Raw genomic sequence first — 23,965 nt, forward strand, 5'->3', positions numbered from 1 at the left:
ACAGGTGGGACATGGAAAAGATGACAAGTATTATTGAAATGAACAAATGTTCATTTTGTTAAATTTATCGTGGAATCTTGGGTCACAAGAACTTCATCCTTATGGTTCTTTTGCTGAGCATGTGGAGATGATGTTTTAAACACCAAAAATGTTCAGGAGTTTGGGTTGTTGTGGGACTTAACGTGGTGTACCTTCAGCTGTCCTGTCTTGCAGGGAAGATTAGCTCATGGTCTTTGTATTGAAATGCATCTTCGAGAAAATCCCGGAGTGGGCACCCGTTTGGCCTATGTTTTGGTATTAACGTATTTACCTGTGGTCAGACTCCAAGAATCCATTCATTTAGTAAAATGTCAAAAATCCAGAAGAGCCCATGAAATTATGAAGACCTGTGATTAGCTGCTTTGGAGTGGTAGGAGTAGAATGCTTTATCCAGAACACCCTGACTGTGAATGGAGGTATATTTCTTCCCATGTAACAACTGTTAACTTCCACATCCACGTGATCGCATTAATTAATTTATTTACTCAGTTACTCCACAAATACTTCCAAATGCCTACCCTGTGCTAGATACTTTGCTAGGCACTGGGGATTCAGAGATAGAATCCATACCAGTCTGTGCCCTCTGGTTGCTTCCAATCAAGAGAGGAAGAAAGATAAGTTGTAATGCTGTATGAACACTATAATATTGGTCTGCAAAACATACGGTCAGATAAGGTTTATGGAACCGTGTGTCAGTGTTTAATCTAATCATTATTTTTGGAAAATACCAGTATTTTATGTCAGCACACACGCAGTATAACATAGAAGCATAAAATATCTTCTCATACTACCTAATAAGTCAGGATGCAGTTTTTGATTTTGATATGAATTTTTCACTCCCGTGGCCATGATAAATGTAGTTTACCAAGAAATTTCTATGTCCTTTCTCAAAACAAGTAAGGATATAGACATATCTTTAAAATATAGATACTTGCTTCAATTGTTTCCCGATACAAGTTCAGTTTAGCAACAATACTTAGTTCCAGTTTTTTGTTTTTTTGTTTGTTTGGTTTTTTTTAGTTCATCATTTTAATTAAATTTAGTCTTCCTTCAACCTTTCAGCCTTATTAGTAACTATTACTTTTCAGGAACCTAAAGGATGATATCTTTAAATGATTTTTTAAGAACCTCCCTGCTAATGATCATTAGCCTTACACACAGCAGATATTCTATTTCTATATAATTAGAAGGACCAAACATGAAGTTTTTCAGCAGCCAAAATTCCTCAGAAGCCTGTAGAACTTTTATCCATAGGTCTCTTTAAAATTAGACCCATGGCTTAAAGCCAAGTAATATAGTTTAGGGGGGGGGTTGGTAGTTTGGTCAAAATATTACCTACTGAAAAATATAAATGACAGCATTTTGCTTGCAATCCCAGAGTAAGGTTTTGCATATCCATTTTGAATAACTTTAGTGAAGTTAAGTGATTTGAAATTGAATGCAGTGGGGTAAGCTGGTGCGACAGCTCAAAGCTATGGCAGGTCAAGGAAATCATGGAAGTGGAGTCATCCTGGCTTTCAATACATTTCATTGTAGAAACGCCGGCACCATTGGACTCAGAGCATGGCTGCATCTTGTTATATGTATAGAAGTTTTAAAATCAATTTGATTTTCACTGGTATGATTCTCTAGTGTACTTAATATGCTATGGACGGATTTCTGAGAATAGTAAGAAGCAGTTACGCTTCTCATGAATATATAGCGAATGAGGCACTCTGATTTATTATTCCATTCAATCTTAGAACATGCTTATGATTTAAAAAAAAAAAGGAAAAGAAGAAGAAAAAAAATTCTAAGGAGTACAACTGGTAGATCTGAGTTTTCTCTCACTAGGTGACTTTGGGTAAATACTTTAACTGCTTTGTGCCTCAGTTTATCCACCTGTAAAATTTGATAAAACCTCCCACCTCTGAATTACTACAGACATTTTTATGAACAATGAATTTTGAGGTTTTTCAATATATGTCTTCAAAATTAAATTATCCCCATATTTTAGATATCAGTTTCTTTATTTATAAAAAAATCTCCCTGCTTCCTAATGATTTTTTAAAAATTTATATGACATTTAAGGAGATAAAGACAGTGAAAAACTCTCCAGAAAAAAAAATAGCATTTATTGAAAGCACAAGCTCTGAAACTCCAGAGAATTCTAAACGAACTCAAGATATACTAATTCAAGAAGCAATGTGTATGCAAACTTGCAATAAATTTTGATCATGATTTATAAAGTTTGCTATAACTCTTAGTTTGCTATGATTTCCCTGGTATTAAATCTTGCTCTTACTCCTTTTTTTTTCACTAATGGAGTTAATATTTAGTTCATTCTGTAGCATAGCCTCTCCAGTGGTATTGATTTTCTTTTCTCTTCTGTTCTGTGACCTCAGTGAAGTGTCAAACATCACAGGGGAAGAATTTAATGTAGAATTTAACGCCAAGAAATTAGCAGAAGTCTGTGTCCTACTGATAGAGGAGAAAATTATTTAACCTCGCTTTCTGTGTCATTGATTTTTTTTTTAAGATTTTATTTATTTATTTGAGAGAGAATGAGAGAGAGAGAGAGCATGAGAGGGGGGAGTGTCAGAGGGAGAAGCAGACTCCCTGCTGAGCAGGGAGCCCGTCACGGGACTCGATCCTGCGACTCCAGGATCATGACCTGAGCCAAAGGCAGTCGCTTAACCAACTGAGCCACCCAGGCGCCCCTGTGTCATTGATTTTTTAATGCCCTAATGCAAAGTGTTCTTAAAAACTTCTCTAAGCCATATGTTGTGCTGCATTTTGGTGATTGTTAAATGCACTAGTTGCTAACTGCAGATGAACTTTGACCCCATCCGCATTGTACCTCTAAGATCCATTGTTAGAGAAAGTAAAAATCCCAGCAAATCAAAATTAAAACCAGATTCTAAAATTAAGGTTAATGATTAGAATGCAGAGTTTATTGGGGAGTTAGACCTGTATAAATGGAGTCTGTTCCACAGAAGGCCAGGCCCTGGACTGAGGCTGTTGGGAGGCCAAGAGCAGAGCCTCAGCCCAGCCCCGAGGGCACGACCTTGTGCAGGAACTTCCACAATCTCTACAGTCACAGCTGCTTTTCCAGGGTCTGCTCAGTGGCACCAGAGCACGTGGGGTGGCACAGGAGACCCCACCCACCAACTCTGGAAACATCTGGATGTTTGACTGAAATCTTCACTCTTCATCCGAATGTTAGAGGGCATGTCTGCATTCTTATGTAGAGGCACAGCCCCGAACCAAAACAGTTTTCTTGACTCAATTTATCCTTCAATGTACAATTAAATGACACCCTTTCTTTCAATGGGAACGTTTCCTCCAAATGTTTTCATGAAGTGTTGTCAACAACGGTCCTGGTCCCAAAGGAACATAGAAGCCTTTTTAGTGGGAAGCAGCTTGCTAGCTCCTGGGGCTACAGCATGGGGCCTCTGAATGCTGGTTGCAGGCTCCAGGGAGTAGAACCCTGAGGAGGGGAGCAAAAGGAGAGAGAAGGTATTTCCATAAAAGGGATGGGTGAATGCCAGCGTCTTAACTCTTTATCCAAATGTCAGGCATTGCATATTGTACCCTGCATACTTAGCAAACCCTATACACATGCAAGGTGCAATATTTGAATGATCTTGTTTATTGAATTCAGGTTTAGCCTGAAAAGAGTAATTATGTATTGAATCAGCTTTTTGCCCTGTCCCATGACCACCAACTGAACAGGTCATCTGACCTACTCGTTTGGCTCTTAAAATTAAATGAGCTCTGAAAATGTAAGGTATTTTTGCCCTTGGAGGCCACAGCAGACATAAACATTAATATTTTCGTGTCTTGGTTAAAATTCAGTGCTATGATTTTAGCTCTGAAAGAAATTTTCAAAATGTCAGACAGGAACACAATTGGAAACATCACAAACTTCCCCAGTAAACTGAAAATATAGAGTATGTATTCAATTATCCAAATGGATCAGAATGTGCTTTTTCATTCATAGGAATGAGTTCGTGCTTAAAAACCCCTTATGACAATTGAGGATTTAAAGTAGCATTGCTTTGTATTTCTTCTGCAAACCAGATTGAATTAAATTAAGAGCAAACAGTATTTGTGCCCCTCCCTAAGGTAGAGGTGATGGGGTTACCTATTGGGCAAGGTCTCTCTGCCCTCAGAAAGCAGATTTTCTAGCTGGGGAAGACTAGGCTTGCTGAGTTGAAACCCCACAACGTCAGGTGGTCGAGTGAAGACAATAAGCACTTGGAACTTCAGCCTAGGAAGGAATGGATCAACAGCATTTGCAGAAGTTGGGGAAGTCTTTACGGAAGAGTAGGGACTTGGATGGCATTCTTATTGTAGATGGGGCACCTTGGGAAGGGCAAAAACATAAGGCAGAGCCAGCGGGTGTGAGGAATGAAGGCCCAACTAGAATAAAGGGTTTGTGCTTGCTGATAGAGAAAGGCAGCTTGGCTCAACTGAATGGAACAAGGTTATGGGAGAACCTGGAGGCACCGGGGGAGGAATTTAGAGTGAATTATGCAACGTAGACCATGGGAAACCATCACATGGTTCTTGAGCAGAGGTGTGCCATGATATTTAAGAGAAAGTAATTACCCTTGTGCCTTGAAAGGTGGTGCTAATGAATCTGTTGCCTGTTTTGGGTTTGTTAGTTGTTTGTTTGTTTTTTTCTGTTGGACATTCCACTTCCCCCTCATTTGCTTTGTACCGCTCGTGTCTGCTTTAGTGCGGCATATTCTCACGTCCATCCCTCTTGGACTCCCAGTTTCCGATGGCTCTGTGAGGGCAGAACCAAGGGTGGGGTGGAACTTTCACCTGGAATGTGGGACCACCTGGTGCTGAGGATCCTGGAGAGACCGTGGGAGCGGCAACCCTGTGGCCCCAGGCTCTCTGGCCTCCAGGGCACTCAGCAAGGGTGTGGTTTCCCCCTACGTGGCGCTGTGCTGCCCCTGCCTTTCAAGGCAGGCAGGATTCGTGGGCAGCGATGCAGGTCACAGCAAACTGGCTCCATGAACGTGTACTTGTGGAGTCCTGGTGTAGGCATGTCCCTGAGCAGCAGATCCCGGTCACATCAGTCCACTGGATGCATTTTATGCGCCTATTATCCATTATTCCCCAACTTTAAGCCACCCAGCTGTTTTCTTTGACAGTCTAACTTAAGATATAGTTAAGCCTGGCCTCTAAGAAAGATGTTCCTTCCATATTATAATGTTCCCTCCTATAACTCAACACAATTAAAATCTCCCCCTGCCATTTTGTAACTTTTTTTTTTAAACGGGAAATAGAGTGGGAAGGAAAGTGAGCATTTTAATTTCTGGATGTCTCCAAATCCATTCATTAATTTTGGAAAAGTAAAATGCATTTAACCTAATGGAATATTTATAAAAATTGGAAGCTCATTGTCAACTAAATCTCATTTATTTAATCTAGTATTAGACTGCCTTTTTTTTTTTTTTTAACCAGATGGCAAACCTTAGCAGTAATAGTGAACAAACATATCCAGGCTCCCAGAGGTCATTTTTAACCACCATTAACAATCTGGTTTCACAGATTAGTAATATACAAAAGGCAAGGGTCCAGTAAAAGATACACAAAAAGGCAGCTGAAGCGTCTGTGCTCCTTATTTACCTAACATTTAACCATTTTAAAAAACCCTTTATAAGTGAAACATTTGAATCTTCCAAGCTCCAGATTGGGAGGTGTTACCGAGAAGTTGCTGCAAAGTATCTATTTGAGATAAGACACTGATGTATAATATTAATAAAAGCTCCACGAAGCCGGTGAAGAGAAAAACTTAATATTATTGGTAGATTTGCTTGTGGTTAAAGTAGTTACCAAGCACCAGCCATTTGTTTAATGGTTTCACACCTATGTCAACCTCCTAACTGTGAAGTAGAAAAGAAATGTATGTTTACATATCATAGTTCCATTTTTGAATTTAATTATCCAACTGAAGTATAATGTAAGATAAACAGTCCACAAAATACACTGATGAATCAAAAAGGTCTATAATGTGATAAGGACACGGCTTCTAGAGCTGCCTATTCAGAAATGGATGGTCTCGTTTAAATCATGTTTCCAGTGCTTGGGACAGTGAAGGATGGTAAACCCTCCCTCTGCCCTGCAGATGGTTACAGACGTACACGCATGCTTGTTTCTCCTCTTGTTCAGACTCAACATTGTATGTGACTATGAAACAGCTATGCATTTAACTGATTGACTGAGACTGGAGTAAACAGGTAAAACTGCACATAATAGGCATTTATTTTCATTTCAAAATGCCATTATTCTTGGTTTATATATTTATGATTTATTATCAACCTTCATGTTACTCTTCTTTCAGGGAGTAGTATTTTCTAGGAATCAGAGTGAAGTGTATATTTAAAACACTTCACAGATATTTTCATGGTTCTATGTAAAGAAGAAAGCCAGGTCTGAATGAGCAAAGCCTATAGAGAGAGGTCGTGTCTAAAACGAAAGTGAGAATGAGGTTGTACAGATATGATCTAGATGGTAGAGAAAATGCCTGTCATTAAGGAACTCAGAGATGTCTAAGATATTATTGTCCTAATGAGGGGGAGCCAGGGGAAGCACCTTTTCATCACTATGCACATGTGCAGGAATATTTGCATATATGTATATTCACATATATGTATATACATACGCACACATACACGCAATCCACTCATTCCTGCAAATACTTACTCTCCACGGTCATTGGGTAGAATGCAGAATCAACATTTATAGTATCAACATTAAAATTTTCCTGTCCATCCTTAATTCGGTAGGCCACTGCTTTGTGGAGAAATTCTGTTTTCCTCTTTGCAGGAATTTTTACTTTGACAGTGAAATCTCCCAATATTCCTACCAGTGCCTAGGGCCATTTTATTCTATTTCTTGCTGAGGAAGGGAAATGAATGAATGGTGAGGAGAGAATTGAAATGATGCATTTTGGCCTGTATTGTCATTTAGAATGTTTGACCTCCTGGGGTTCCTTTCAGTGACAACTGAAATACTTTATTGAATACCTATTATGTGTCCAGCGTTCCCCTAGGCACTGGCCATACAGGAAAGTAGTATACAGCCTGGTGGGTGTGGTAAGTGAGTAAGCAGACAGCACCATGGATGCAAAGGAAGGAGCTAACCCAGGGGGCCAAGGAAGGGGGAATCCATGAAATCTGAGAGCACCTTCGTCTGTCCTCTTGTACATGAAAATGGCCAGCTTAATTATATTATGTGGGTATTTGCAGATAGCAAGTTGAAATTGGAAAAACAAATTCTGGTTAGCTAAATGATTGGATTCCTTTGGTTTATTTATGTCTTGTAGGTTACGCAGACTCAATGTATGACTGTACGTAAATCCGTTTTCTTAGCTTGCCATCATTCTAGTTAGCACATAAACACAGTAGGTAAGAACAGCACCTAACTTTTATCCACAATCTAGTCTTTATTGGTTGAAGACCAAGTCGTTCTGAAACTATCAGCAAGCATGTAAATATTACAAAGTAACATAACTTATTTCACACCTCTGTTTTAGGTTGATTAAAAAAAAAAACAAAAAACTACAGTTTTTAGGAAAACTCCAGGCTTATACATTCCCTCCCAAGGAGAACAAAAGCCTCCTCCTGTTTCTTTCTAACTGCCCCCAAATTGTGGCGACCGAAGAAGGGAGGAGGTTTCTGCTTCCACAGCCTTGAGGGTCTCTAGTTGCCACTAGGCTCCCTCACGTCTGGAAGGAGAGGAACTCTGATCCGAATTCTTCCAGATACGTTAACAACTTCCTCTTCTGCCCTTGGAGCAAGGACCTGCGTTGTAGCGAGTGGAGAGCGGTGGGGGGAGGGGGCTGCCACTTCAGGCTAGGTAGACTGCGTCCTCTTTTCCTGAAGCTCTCGCCATGCTTCAGGGGAATTGTACACGGGTAAATGAGGACAGCATTTGGTTCTGAGAACTCCCACTTTCAAGTCATATTAACCAAGCTCCTCGTAGATATTAAAAGAAAATGAAAAGAGGGGCACCTGTGTAGCTCAGTCAGTTGAGTGTCCGACTCCTGGTTTCAGCTCAGGTCATGATCTCAGGGTTGTGAGATGGAGCCCTGCGTGGGGCTTGGTGCTCCATGAGGAGTCTGCTTGGGTTTCTCTCCCTCTCCCTTTCCCTTGTGCTCTCTCTCAAATAAATTTTTTTTTAAAGATTTTATTTATTTATTTGAGAGAGAGAGAATGAGAGACAGAGAGCACGAGAGGGAAGAGGGTTAGAGGGAGAAGCAGACCCCCCGCTGAGCAGGGAGCCCGATGCGGGACTCGATCCCGGGACTCCAGGATCATGACCTGAGCCGAAGGCAGTCGCTTAACCAACTGAGCCACCCAGGTGCCCTCAAATAAATATTTTTTAAAAAAGAAAATGAAAAGAAAAACTTTCAGAAAATAGACTACACAAAACCAATATTTTTTCTCCTTTTTTTAAAGGTGAACACACACAAGAGACAAATTCACCTCATTCACTCAAAAAGGATGTTGAAAATATGGGGAAAGGTAAAGAAAAGTTTTAATTCTGTAGAACTTCTCTTAGCTTCAAAAGACCATGGAGATAATAGGAGGATATTTTTGTTCTACACCATATTTTAAGCTTGACAAGCAACATATGAATAATATATGGACCATTGGGTGGATATAATTGAGATTAATGCATACATATCAATCAATACATGACATTGTAATATAATACTTTAAAATAATATATTACATTGATTTATATTCATGGATTTCTGCACAAAATCTATCCTATGTCTATGTAACACTTTTTAAACTGGTAAAATATTTTGTCTTATAATAATAAATAGCCATATATAATAGTTCTCTGGAGAGTTATTTGTGAAGATTAGTAAAATGACTCTTCTGTTTTTCTTTATTAGAAGAACTTCAGAAGGTTTTATTTGAACAAATAGATTTACGGAGACGACTAGAACAAGAATTCCAAGTGTTAAAAGGAAATACGTCTTTCCCAGTATTCAGTAAGAAATCACTTTTATTTTATTGCATTATGGTATGTGATGACGTTTCTATTATTAGGCTTAAAAATAGGCTTCTGAGTATGAAGTGCTTGTGTCACGTGCCACGGGGTCTTCCCGTGGCCTCTGCCTAAATGTTTGGAAATTTTAGTTTGTTATTTGTGCTTTGAATCAGCTCACAGATAAAATTTCTTACGAGAACCTTTTGTATTTATTGTATTGATATTTGTGTGTGTATGTATCATGTGTATTTAAAATATGTAGGCAAATATATCATTAAATATGTAGACATATTTAAATACTCTGATATTTTTAGATTGTATATTTCAAAACAAAAGAATTACTCAGGTATTTTTATTCTCCAAGGTAGGAAAAACAAAAGAATAATTAATTTTTATTCTTGGATATAGCTGGAGAGCTTCCCGGTGCTTGAAATGTGTATAAATATGAAGATTTACAGTTTAACAATTCAGTGTACATATATTTATTTGATTGAGTGAGATTAATATAACTTAGCAGTTCTGAATTCTCCATTCATATTCAATGTTAAAATTCCATTCCAAATTTGGTGGCAGATACGGTAGCGTAAAAACTGTCAGTTCTATTCCCAGAGTCCTAGAATTTAATGCTAGGTGTCCACATTTCTAAAATTCACCAGCCTTGGGCTGGGTCACATTTGGACAAATATGTCACAGTGCGGTTTTTTCAAGCTTTTTGGAGTTTCTTTTAGTCGTATTCCTCGCTCCAGAGAAAGGAAAGTGGGAAAGAAATTAGTATGTAAACTTATGTTTTGAATTCTGTAAATTTAATATTAGTTTTTTCTGGGACGCTTTTTTAAAATGTCAGCATGCCACTTGTTATGAATGTGGGAACCACAAAACTCACATTGGCAATTCCTGTGCTAGGGCCATGGGCCAGCATCTGGGAGATTTTTTAGTACTTGTGACAATTTTAATAACATGAGCATGAAGGTCTGCATTCACCAGGGCTTCTCACATGTGATCGTCAGCACAACTAAAAGACGCCTTCTCGGGTAGCAGCTTTGAAGAGGACTGGGTTCCTGGCACATCTCGAACTGAGTTCCACGGAGCACTTAGCCGGGATAAAAACAAGGAGGATGCATGATGGAGGAGAGCTCTGACAACAAGGAGCAGCAGGGTCTGCCAAGTTTGTGATCTCTCAGTACCCACAGGGGAGGCTCGGAGTTCACAGTGTTTCAGTGTTTTGAATTTCGAGACTGCCTGCTGAGGGCTCGGAGTAAGATGGAAGGGTGGAGCATGGCCTGTAGCTTTTAATAGTGTTTTAGGATCATCATGACATTGTGGCTTCAAGAAAAAGAGAAAGAAACATTTAAAAAGTATCTCTGAGATCTTAAAAACCAAGTGCTTCCAAAGGATCCACGGTTCTCTCATTTCTAAAACAGTATTTTAATACCCAGTTCCTTACAGCAATGAGCAGACCTTGAATTGTTTGCTTCCCCTATGAGCTGATGTTTATCTCATTGTTGAGTTTGCAAATCCTTGCTTTTAGATCCAGCAGAGTGGGTCAAAGTGCCATTGAACCCCTAAAGCACCAGCCTTGGTACTCCCCATAAAGTCACCTAACTCCCCATAAAGTCAGTGTATCTGTAATTTATCCCCTTGATAAAAGCTAATTAATCATTTTAAGGAATTAAGTAATTTATAATAATTGGTACATTTTCCTTCTTAATTGCCCTGCCATAGAGTATGTACCTGTTTCTGTTCAAAAGAAATTAGAATGTTACAGTACAACCGGCCCATTTTGATTCAGACCTATCATTCATCCTTTTGAATCCTCTGTGATTGCCACATCCATGAAACACTTCAATTAAAGAACAACAAAATTTTTTTCCTGTTTTTTATCTGCAGCGTACTCCACTGACCAAGGAAGTGGCATGTGTGTGCCCAAGTTTGAATAATGCGTGGTTTAGACATACCACAAAGAGGCAGTTAATTTCACACCAATGAAAATAGCAAATGTGCATTACGTGCTTGTTTACTAAATGTGAGAGGCCATGAGGCTTGCAGACAGATTTAGATTCGCTCAGAGGGGGGAAAATGGAACTTTGTGAAGCCGCATCAGAAGGAATCGTAGAGGAATCCTGGCCAGAGTTTCACAGAGCCTTTTACTAGGAAGGGGACTCTCAGTCATGACACTCAAAAGCGTGTTACTTAGAACACTGTGGACCTCAGCTAAGCTATCACGTGTGAGGATTAGGAACCCAGACCTGAGTTCACTCTGCAGCTCTGCCTCTTCCTGGTTGTGGGACCTTGGAAATGGTCAAATGGGCCAGATACTTCCTGTCTTGTGGGAGGATGCATGGAGTAAATCAGAGGAACCGTGTGAAGTGCTATGCATAGCCCAGCCTGAGAGATGTGCTCCGTACTGTCAGCTGTGAGGATGGTGGTGGTAAGGATGGAGGAGGAGGAGGAGGTGATTAGCACTGAGCTCTAGAAAAGCCTTTCTAAAATAGGTTCAAATTTCTGAGTTTCTCCCTAGCCTTCTTGTTGTGGTTCTGAGGGCTAATTAGGACCACAGGAATGAATCCTGGGCATGGAGACAGTAAATGTAAAGATCAGAAGAAGGATGGAGGAGGAGGACAAGGAAGGGTGGGGAGGAGGGGAAGGGGGAGGAGGAGGAGAAAGCAGGTCTTCATACTTGGGGACAGAAGTTTGGAGGAAGAAGAATAAACAGGTGTCTCTACTTGCTGTAAATCTGGAAGTCATGGTTGCCACCAAAGTCATTGTTTCCCCCTTCCCTAACAGCTATGTCTCCTCTTCCTCCCTTCTCTTCCAGAGCCCTATACCTGCCTTTATTATGGCATCCATCCCTTGACTGTAGTTTTCATTCATTTCACTCTCTCGCCACAGGTACCAACTCACCTCTGAGCTGGGGACCTGCCAAAGAGTTGCTGAATGAGGCAACCAGTGGAGAAGGCCCTCTTCACTGCAACAGGGTGCCCTGGGCCCTCTCCTTTCTTCCCTACTCCAGCCCTTTCTGCCCACTACCATTAGCCCAGTCTTGCCAAAGCTCTACCTCTGGCTCCAAATCTTCTACCCAAGAAGCTATATTAATCCCCTACTGTTGATCATGTTGTATCTAATTTAACTCCTGACTGACTCTCAGAACTTTCCGTAATTGGCCCACCATGCCTCTCCGGTCTTACCTCCACTCCCCTCCTTGCTGAGCTCCGGTTACCCTACAGATCACTCTCTCCCCTTGCTTTCCACCTCTGCGGACTATGTTTGTCTAGTCTGGAATGCCTCCCCTCATCTAAGCGTTCCTAATCATTTGGGACACAGTTCAAGCCACCACCTCCAGGAAGCTTTCCTACTCTTACAGTAGGCACTCTTTGCTGACGTCCTACTGTGTTTATTTCTAGCTCCACAGGTGTTTGTGTTGGTTCCTCTCAGATTGTTTTACACCTGCTACTCTTCTCTACCCCATGGCATTGTTCACAGGTTCAGGAAAGGGTGTCCTGTAGCTGCCTGCAGGGCACCTGCTCTATTGTGGGAACAGGACATGCTCTCGGTACATGACTGATATACATTCTGGTGTCCTATTCGAAGAGATTAAAACCGACAATGAAGAATGAGATTGGGAAGCTGAAAACTGTTGTATAAAGGAGATTAGTGAGGGCTCATAAGTTGAGTCCTTGGATTTGCATGTGACAAATTCATGGCACTGGAGAGAACTGATGGAAAGGCCAGTCAGTTAGGACAGGGAAGGCCCAGTGACTGGGGCTCTGTGAAATATTTCAGTAGTAGATTTTGACTATGTCATCATTTTAGATTCTTCTAAAGAGCTACTCTTCCATGTTACTGTTAAGGTTACTTTTATTAAAAACAAACTATATTTCATCTACTTGAATATGATTATCCCATCTTTCACCTCTGGCTCTTACCGCAATCATTCTATGTTGAGTGGTTTCCTCTCTCTTTTTGTATCGTCCTCCAGAGACGGAGCGATGGAGGAATTCTAAAACACGGTATGGATGAAAAGGTCCAACAGTTGTTAAAAGTAGTGATAACAAAATGAATACAATGTAAACAAAGTAAGCCCCAAAGCCTATTGCTTGATGAGTAGGATCTACCACGTGGACCAGCTGTACCATATGGGTTTTCTTTTTTCTGGTCCTGGGAATGTAGGCTGCATACTTTTTATTGCTCTTTGTAAAACCCTGGGCTTTGAAACTGTCCGTGTTTGCAGAGCACAGTCCTTGCCACCGTGTTGGGTGGCACACTGCACATTGGTGCTTTCTCTGCTACCTCCTTTTATATTATCATGTTCTAGAAAGAGCTGGGTTTTAAGTAAGTCTCATTAGAGAAATTAGCTTAATGATTTTTTTAATCTCCACTTAACTTGTGCCTTCATCAACCTTTAGAACATAGCAGAAATTTTAGGGTTTGTTTTCCATTTGCCAATTAACAACTTTTATATCTCAAAAGTTATACACATGCCTATTGTGGGAAACCATAAAGATACAGAAATACAAAGAAAAGGAAAGAAAAATCACCCATAATCTTGTCACCTGGAGATAACCAATGTTAACATTTTGGAGTTTCAGCTTTTTAAATGCATGTTGAATTTTTTTTTTTTTAACAAAATGAAATATTATACACCCCATTTTTTACTCTCCTGTGTTTCACTTAACATGAGCTTCTTTCCACTACTACAGGGAGTCATAAATGTACTTTCTTTTTAAAATTTTTTATTTGAGTATAGTTGAAACATAATGTTACATTAGTTTCAGGTGTATAGTGTAGTCATTCAACATCTCTCTAGGTTATGCTATGCTCACCACAAGTGTAGCTACCATCGATCACCATACAACCCTAGTACAATACCACTGACTATATTCTCTATACTGTGATTTTATTCCCATGACTTATTCATTCCACAACTGGAAGCCTGTATCTCTCACTCCCCTTCACACATTTGGCCCATCCCCTCATCCCCTTTCCCTCTGGCAACTCTTAGTTCATTCTCTGTGTTTATAGGTCTAATTCTTCTTTTTGTTTTATTCATTTGTTTTGTTTTTTAGATTCCACATATGAGTGAAATCATATGGTATTTGTCTTTCTCAGTCTGACTTATTTCACTTAACATATAATATCCTCCAGGTCCATCCATGTTATCCCAAATGGGGGAAAAAAAATTTTTTTTAAAAACCCCACAAAAACACAAACCCATCCTTTTTTATGGCTGTATAACATTCCATGTGTGTATATATACCACATCTTCTTTATCTGTTCATCTATTAATGGACACTTAGGTTGCTTTCATATATTGGCTATTGTAAATAATGCTGCAGTAAACATAGAGGTACGTATATCTTTTCAAATTAGTGTTTTTGTTTTCTTTGGGTAAATACCCAGTGGCGGAATTATTGGTATTTCTATTTCTATTTTTAATTTTTTGAGGAACCTCCATAGTGTTTTCCACAGTGGCTGCACAAGCCTGCATTTCCATGAACAATGCACGAGGGTTCTTTTTTCTCTACATCCTCACCAACATTGGTTGTTTCTTGTGTTTTTTATTTTACCCATTCTTTTTTTTTTTTTTTTAAAGATTTATTTATTTATTTATTTGAGAGAGAGAGAGAATGAGAGACAGAGAGCATGAGAGGGAGGAGGATCAGAGGGAGAGGCAGGCTTCCTGCCGAGCAGGGAGCCCGATGCGGGACTCGATCCCGGGACTCCAGGATCATGACCTGAGCCGAAGGCAGTCGCTTAACCAACTGAGCCACCCAGGCGCCCTATTTTACCCATTCTGACAGGGGTAAGGTGTAACCGCATCTCATGGAAGTTTTGATTTGCATTTCCCTGATGATGAGTGATACTTAGCATTTTTTCATGTGTCTGTTGTCCATGTGGATATCTTTTTTGGGAAAATGCCTATTTAGGTTCTCTGTCCATTTATTTTTTATCAGATCAGTCTTTTTGGTATTGAGTTGTAAAACTTCCTTACATATTTTGGATACTAACCCCTCATCCGATATATCATTTGCAAATATTTTCTCTCATTCAGTATGTTGCCTTTTTGTTTTGTGGACGGTTTCCTTCACTGTGCAAAAGCTTTTATTTTGATGTAGTTCCAATAGTTTGTTCTTGCTTTTGTTTCCCTTGCCTGAGGAGACATATATAGAAAAATGTTGCTATGACTGATGTCAGAGAAATTACTGCCGGTGCTCTCTTTTAGGATTCTTTATGGTTTTGGGTCTCACATTTAGGTCTTTACTCTATTTTGAGTTTATAATGTATTTTTATGTTAGACATTAAAATTATCAAAGTTTTAGACAATGGACATCACTGGAACTAAATCCTTGCACGTATCTATAATGATTCCCCTACTATAAACTCCTGAAAGGATTGCTGTGTTAAAGAGTAGGAACTTCTAGGAGGGTGGGGGGATGGGTTAGCCTGGTGATGGGAATTAAGGAGGGCATGTACTGCATGGAGCGCTGGGTATTATATGAAAACAATGAATCATGGATCACTACATCAAAAACTAATGATGTATTGTATGGTGACTAACATAACATAATAAAATTAAATTAAATTAAAAAAAATAAATAAGGGGCGCCTGGGTGGCTCAGTCGTTAAGCGTCTGCCTTCGGCTCAGTCATGATCCCAGGGTCCTGGGATCGAGCCCCACATCGGGCTCCCTGCTCAGCGGGAAGCCTGCTTCTCCCTCTCCCACTCCCCCTGCTTGTGTTCCTGCTCTCTCTGTCTCTCTCTCTGTCAAATGAATAAATAAAATCTTAAAATAAATAAATAAATAAAGAGTAGGAACTTCTTATAGCTCTTGATATGTAATTTCTAGTTACTTTCCAGAAAGATTGTACTAATTTATACTCCCATTCTTGGAACACCGCATTGCACTTTTTCTTTTAGTCTCTTCTAACTTAAGGAAAAATGGTAGCTCATGTCGTTTCCTTTCAATGCTAGGGACGTTGAGCACTTTCCATGTCTACTTTCCAGCTGTAGGTTTTGTATATGCCCATTATATTCTCTTCTCATATTTCTTTTAATGTGTTCTTCTCATTAATTTCTATAAACTTTTTACATACTAATATATTAAGTCTTTGTCACATCACAAATATTCTTTTGTTTGTATCAATTACCTTTAGATGTTGACCATGATCTTTTGCGTGTTGAGGGTTCAATTTATTTGTGATTTATTGTCATACGAAATTTTTAAATTTTTGTCAAACAAATCTATCAATCTTTCCCTTTTTTGGTTTTTCTATCTTTGATACCCTTCCCCACCCAAATTTTATAAAAATATTCACCATTTTTTCTAACATTTTAATGGCTTTATTTTTTTTTCATGTTTTCTTAAAGAACTGTATTAAATGTACCATCATAGACCAATGAGCATGAATTAAGTAAGGACTAAGCATCACCATTCCACTCTGAATTGTCCTTAACATCTTCTAGGATCCCAGGGAGGTGCCACTGTCAGGTTTGGTGGGTGATGGGACGCAGGGGTTTCCTCTACCCTCTTTGCGGCAACCAAATGAGTCACTTGCTCTTCCCTATGCCTCTTCCCATGTCTTTGTATAAAATATTGTTTTCTACATCTCTGCTCAAGCATTTCTTGCCCCATAACTCCCCCTTGACTCTTGCATTGTGCCATGTACCCTCCCCTATTACAATACCTTTCGTGTCAAATTCAGAGGTGAGACTAGGGAATGGATCTTTTTAAAATATGTAAAAGGCAGAACTATGGAGACAATAAGTGATCAATGGTTGCCAGGGGTGAATGGAGGAGAGGGGTGAATAGGCAAAGCACAGAGGATTTTAGGGCAGTGAAAATACTCTGTATTTTCTCTGCTCTTATACTGGTGGATATTCTGATATTATAATGGTGAATATATGTCATTGTATATTTGTCCAAATCCATAGAATGTACAATACCAAGAATGAACCGTAAGGTAAACTAGGGACTTTGGATGCTTATGTGTCACTGTAGGTTCATCCGTCGTAACCAATGTCCTACTCTGGTGGGGGTTGTTGATAATGAGGGAGGATATGCAGGTGTGGGGGCAGGGGGCAGATGGGGAAATCTCTGTACCTTCCCCTTAATTTTGTTGTGAACCTAAAACTGCTCTTAAAAAAGTATAAGTTAATTAATTAACTAATTTAAAAAGCATGCTTGAGGTTGGGGAAGGAACTCAAATAGTATAGAAGGGTAGAAGTCAAAAAAATAAAAAGGATATGTTTTTAATTTCCAAGTACCCAGCATCTCACCAGCAGGAAAGGATTTATTCTCTTGAAAGCAATGGGAAGCCATCACAGATTTTTCAGCAGGAGAAGGAGAGGGATTTACAGAGGCAGGGCCCAGAGGCCAGGTGGTCAGTTGGGAAGCTATGCAGGGAAGAGGTGTCCATGTTGGGGAGGTGACAGTGGCAAACTGGGAAGGATTCACACACCAGCAACTGTAGAGGTGAAAGGAAGAGCTGAGGAAAAGATGTGACGAAGTTTCTGGTTTTTCCAAACTGCTGCCCTAACTATCCACCACAGAGTCCATAGGAGATCATGTGAGGTTCTCATATAAGGCAGAAAATGCCAAAGTTCGCCAGGCCCACTCCCCCCCTTTTTTTAGTGGGTCCACACTTTTAAAAAATCACCTGGAGAGGTTGCAATGACACGATACACGTTGGAAAGTCATTTCCCAATAAAAATGATCACTGTGTAGGATGGCAAAGATAGTTTGCATAACAATATTTCTTAAACCCCTCGCCGTTCTCAGATGGAGGCAAGGTCTGTAGAACCTCTCCTGGCCCACGGAGGACCACAAAATAAGGCTGATGCGGAGGGAGAGAGTTCACAGGTTAGGAGAATCAGAGTATGTTTATCAGTCTCTAGGGAGTGCAGAGAGGCAGACATGGCTAACAGACCTTCATCTTATCACCCAGGAGGCATGACCTGCATGCACAAGGGTGCACATTTCCTAAGACAGCGGAAGCTCTATACCTGTGACCTGCTCAAACAGGCAAAGGTAGAGAACATGACTGCACCAGACATTCCTATTTTTTTTTAAAGATTTATTTATTTATTTAACAGAGAGAGAGAGAGAGAGAGAGAGAGGGAGAGAGAGCACACATGCACGTGAGTGTGCGCACACAAGCAAGGGGAGGGGCAGAAGGAGAGGGAGAAGCAGGCTCCCCACTGAGCAGAGAGCCTGACATGGGGCTCCATCCCAGGACCCTGGGATTATGACCTGAGCCAAAGGCAGACCCTTAACCGACTGAGCCACCCAGGTGCCCTGACTAGTTATTATATGCGAGGGATCATCTATCTAGATGGGCTATGGGATGCTGTGAACTATGAGATATAGACCTTACTCTCTCAACATTTGTTGTCTGTTCTGATTATGGAGCCTTGAAAACATCCCTTCCAACAGCTACATTATTTACTTAAAAAATACCACAGTCCTTTTTAAAAAGGGGAATGGGCTTCTCTGGGACCATGAGTAATATTTTTACTAAAAATGCTAAAAGAAGATTTTGTGACTCTGATTAATGTCTTTCTCTATTTGTTTCTCCTACCAGATAATTTTCAAGATCAGATGAAAAGGGAACTAGCCTACCGAGAAGAAATGGTGCAACAGTTACAAATTGTAAGATGATTTCTACTTAAAAATCTATGCCACTTGATGGGTTTGTTTTCAAACCACCCAATGTATGAACCTGTTCACGTTTTTGCCGTGAAACCCTTTGGTCCACCTACCACTTACCTCTCAGCTGGTTTAGATACTAATTACCAAAAGGTTTACTTAGACACAGGATAAACAGATGTGTCAGTACGTTTCCTCGAAATGTAACTACCTACCATGTGTTAATAGACAGATGTGTAAATTGTCTCTGTGGGTGAACCAGAGGTACCTGCATTGTCTCCCACTGTGCAAACATGTGAACACGGTGCTGGGATGCACTAGAAGCTCAGTGAGGGGCAATTGTCTTCTCTCTTTCTCTCCTTTTGTTACCCAGACCTGAGCCAGGCCCTCTGCTGCCAATAAACTCAGTATAAATACACTTAATCAATTAAATTCACTTGAAGGATGATGAAAAGAAATGATTCTTTCCGAATGAAGTGTGTTATTCACCCTCTCCTAATCATATTGAAAAGTGGACGCTAAGATGTATTTATGTGGAACCAGGGAAGCAGGAAGGTGCCTGGTAAATACATGTCGTGGGGGTTTTTGTTGCCTTTTTGGTTTTTTCATTCTGAATTCACTGCCCTTCATCCCCATGCAGATACATCTGGTATTAATCATTAGTCCTTTTAAAACAGTCTCCCATACTCTGATTTACATGAGTACAGTAGGGAAAATAATTTCTGTTCTATGTTTGTAAGATATTTTTAATCACCTGGATAAAGACATACACCGATCCTTAGTGGTATTCTCAGCATGATTATTATAATTTGGGTTGCTTGACGTTTCTGAGCTCGTCCATGTTACTCTTATCTTACTAAGGATGTATCTACGCATACCTGCCTGTCTTGTCTAGAGAGCCAGATAGCTAGCTCTCCATCGGGATAACTCAAGGAAGATAGGTATTAATGTTTTCTTTCTGCATCAGAGAAATCGTGCTCGTGTTAATGGAGATTGCTAGGGGTCATTTTTAAAACAACCTTGTAGCTCATGAGGTTTTTCCCCATTCTGGGAGCTGCGTTAAAAGTGCTACTTATGGGGACGCGTCTGCCTTCGGCTCAGGTCATGATCCCAGGGTCCTGGGATCTAGTCCCACATCAGGCTCCTTGCTCAGCAAAGAACCTGCTTCTCCCTCTGCCTGCCTCTGTCTCTGTCTCTCTGATAAATAAATAAAATCTTAAAAAAATATATTTATAAAAAAAAAAGTGCTACTTATGCTCTTAACACATCTGCTGGTTTTCATTGGCCTCAAGTACTGGTTAACATTCTCTGTTCTGAAAGCCACGTCAGCGTAAGATGCCTCTTAAACAGGACCTTTCTTCTTGTTTCGGTTTTGTTTGTGTTAGTTTTGTTTGCACCTGAAGTCATAGGAGGGGTTGGGGTGTAGAAGGATTTTTCTTAATTGATTGATAACTAAGCCCCCAGAGAGGTTAAAGAAAAATGTATCTACATTCTCAGCTTTTGATACCTAGGTAATAAGAGCTATTAATTACTTGCTGGGAATATGCTTATTGTTTTCTTTGTCCAAAGGACAAATTTATTTTTCTTTTTTAAGATTTTATTTTTAAGTTGTCTCTATACCCAATGTGGGGCTTGAACTCACCACCCTGAGATCAAGAATCACATGCTGGTTCAGCCTATCTTGCCAGGCACCCCGATCCAAAGGAAGAATTTAAGTATAGGTTTGGAGACAGGGAGATGTAAAATTTTAAGACCTTATTGATTTTACACATCACTTTTAGACTCTTAAAATAAAAATTGCAACACATGCAACCAAAAGTTTGTGATTTCGTGGGGTGGGGGGTCGAATATAGCAACATGGGCTTTAGGAAAGGGGACTAAGTATTTATTTCAGTGTCCCTGTTTAAGGTCAGTTATGTAACTTTAATGTCTTAATTCTCTTTGACATTCAGTTGCTTTAGTGAAAGAGGAAATGATACTGTCTCCATGTAATAAGCGGGCAGTATTAATAGAAGAAAAAATGGCTTTTGAGATATTCGGTACCTGGAAGATATAAACTGGTATTACTAAACATTTTTATTACACCGTATCACAAAATATTTTATCATCATATATTCATTTATCTAGACAAGTGTTATTAATTCAGATTTCTCTAGATAGTATATGGTTCCTGGTCACAAATTAAATTCTTTGGGAGAAGCTAGAAATAGTTCCCCCAGTCCTGTACGTACCATATAATTTCTGAAATCCACAAAAGCACGTCCAGGACAACAACATGAAAATAAATGTAATAGACATGATTTGTCCCTCCTTCTTCTTCTCTTGTGTTTCCTGCCGTAAGACTGGAAGGGTCTTCACAGTGCCTCCAATACCTAGCATTGGTGTTTAGCATCAAATGGCTATCAATAAACATTTGCTGAATGAATCACCATCCAGGGATGACCTCTGACTCAACTCTGATACTCTCATAGAGTGGTCCTCTTAATTCTTTTCCAAATTTCCCTGGCTTGTCCCTGATTTCCTCAAATTTTCTTTTGTGCTAAGAAACTACTACTAAAATGACTAAGGAAAGCCATACTGGTGAATTATGGGAAGCACTGTCCTTGGGACCCACAGACACAAGCTGGAAGGTCTGCAAACTTTAGTTCAAGACTACTCCCGGGCGCCTGGGTGGCTCAGTCATTAAGTGTATGCCTTCGGCTCAGGTCACGATCCTGGGGTCCTGGGATCGAGTCCCACATCATGCTCCCTGCTCAGCGGGAAGCCTGCTTCTCCCTCTCCCACTCTCCCTGCTTGTGTTCCCTCTCTCGCTGTCTCTCCCTCTGTCAAATAACTAAATAAAATTTAAAAAAAAAAAAAAAAGAAAGACTACTCCCATATAGTCCATTAAGTGTCAGTTCCTCAGCCAAAGGAACTCGTTGTAAGGTCTAATCTAGCGCCCTGATAGGGATATAGTAAGGCACAGGTGCGTAATCAACATGAAATGCTCGTGCTTGTCATCGAAAGCTATGCCAGTATGAGTGATCGATTTCATGGCACACCCCTTCCCAAAGCAGTACCTCTAATAGTAGGATTTTCAAGTCCTGGTGGCTAGATAGATTTTTGTGCAAGAAGGACCTGTGTTCACTTTATACCATCCGCTTTGGAATTGAGGCAGCAAACTCAAGGTTACCTGAACAGAAATTTATCTAATCTTTTATTCAGCTTGTTTTATTTACTAAAGTACTTGGCAGGGGGGTGCTAATATCTTTAGAAAATTCTACCTAAAAATTTTCAAGATGTTGCTAGGTATCACAATTATTCACTTTCTCAATATTTTTAGTTGAATGATCTAATTCATCAGTAAATATGGTTACATGCTTTGCTTCCTAGGATTAGGGCAATTCACTCAGAATTATCTGATTGTATTATATTTAAATTATTTTATATTTAAGGTTTACAGAGCATATATTACAGAAGAGTCATTTGCCTACAGAATAGGCATTTTTTTCCCTTTAGATGAAATAAAAACCCATCCCATCCTGCAGAAATGGAGAATTCAGATATACTAAAGCCATCATATTTTATAACAATTCCCATAGACCCAAAATGCATTTATCCTATGCTGTTACACAGTGTTCTTATCCAAAAGATTATATCGAAAGCATCTCGGGTATCATTGCTATAGAAAGAAAACTTATAAATTTCTTTGGCTTCTGCATTTTTAGATTCTCCACTGACTATAATTTCTGCACCACCGCTTCCTTTTTCAGTTTGTTAAATGCGAAGTGGTGATGACTATACAGTCAAATAATTGACTCTCTTTGTACATTTATAAATGAATGTGCGTTTCTCTCAATGTGAGATTTAAAGCATATGCAGTTTATTTAACATTTATACATGGGCAACAAGATAACTTTTTTTTAATAGCTTAAAATCAGAATTTATAGTACTTCACACAGTTTGTGTTAAAGTCCTCAACCCCTGCCCTGGGTTTTCAAACCCTTAGAATGTTTTCTTTACTATGCTAGAGTTATTTATACAAACAAAGAAATATATTCTTCTCACTATGAACCAAATGCAAAAGATTTAAAATTTAACAAGTTCACGAAAATGTTAGTGTGTAGTATAGCACAGAACAAAAAATTTTCTCATTCACAAGGGGATTGTGATTCTAGGAAAACTTTGTTCGATTTTGAAAACAAAACCTATCACCCTGTACAATTAAGAAGAAGGTGAAGAAGATAAATGCAGGGTTACATATCAATGATATCTAAATTTTTAAAAATTAAAAAAAGAAGCTGAAGATATTTTACTCAGTGTATAACCTTTTGATTAAGGTTTTTCCAAGGACTGAAATATAATTTACACATTATGATGCCTTGATAACTTTTTTCAGGGATAATTTGGCAACAGTGTTTTTTGATCAAGTACCTCTGTGTAGCAGCTACTGCCGTAGGTTTGTCGAAGACATACTCTTCTTTAGTCATAATTCTTGCAGGACCTTGTGAAGCTGCAAAAGAGAGCTTGTGATAAATGGCTCAACCCAGATTGACATCCTTCGAACTTGCTGGATTGCTAGTAAGAGGCCCATCGATGGAGAAAATGTGCTAGTCTCAAAGTGCCCTCTGCTGTTTTCTCCAGAACACTGCAGACCCACACGGCCCCCGGAAGCTGGTCTCAAAAGTTCTTCATTAAAAGCCTCAATTAAAATAACGCTCAATCAATAGATTTAGTACTAATGTTTCATTCACTGTGGACTTGTAAAAAAGCAATTTACAACTTCCCGATGGTGGGAGCACAGTGCTTCCTCAAAGGGAAAAGAGCGAGGTCTTTACTGTTGCTGGAGGGGCCCTCCCTCTTTGGCAAGGGCACAGATCTTCAGTGATAGGGTCTTTCCTTGGAGATTCTCCAGGATTCATTAGGATGGGAATTTGCTCAGACTTCTACCGTCTCCACCCAGAGAGTTTTTAAAATATGGTCTACGTGCTCTTTAAAAGGTAGATAGAACAATTACTGTTTGGCACTATGTTTTTAGGAAGAGCTCCCTAGGCCACTAGAGGATTTTGCTTTTGTGGCTAAATATGCAAGAAAAGAAGGTCCCTACAAGTCAGACGAATTGATGCTGCCTTAACATTCTCCAGCAGCAGACAGACTTTGACTACAGTGGGTCCTTTTCCCGTTATTGATCGATTGCCATGCATCTTGACAAGGCAATCACAGTTCCCTGGTTATGTGGCCTTCTCTTCTTTCTCCTTTTGACACGCTAACCCACCTGAATGTCTGAGGTCAGGCTAATTC

At 39.7% G+C, this 23,965-nt stretch overlaps 1 protein-coding gene across 1 annotated transcript in view; it reads left to right on the plus strand.

The window, feature by feature from the left end:
* SKOR2 (SKI family transcriptional corepressor 2) overlaps positions 1 to 23,965 on the plus strand; it is a 34,149-nt gene that overhangs the window by 7,322 nt on the left and 2,862 nt on the right. Inside the window, exons 4-6 of the mRNA XM_021686344.1 lie at positions 8,499 to 8,564; positions 8,945 to 9,043; positions 18,621 to 18,688. Coding sequence (XP_021542019.1) covers positions 8,499 to 8,564; positions 8,945 to 9,043; positions 18,621 to 18,688 — 233 coding nt within the window. The remainder of the gene's footprint in view (positions 1 to 8,498; positions 8,565 to 8,944; positions 9,044 to 18,620; positions 18,689 to 23,965) is intronic.

This window comes from Neomonachus schauinslandi, chromosome 14, assembly GCF_002201575.2.
Source record: "Neomonachus schauinslandi chromosome 14, ASM220157v2, whole genome shotgun sequence".
In the NCBI taxonomy this organism is placed as follows: Eukaryota; Metazoa; Chordata; class Mammalia; order Carnivora; family Phocidae; genus Neomonachus; species Neomonachus schauinslandi.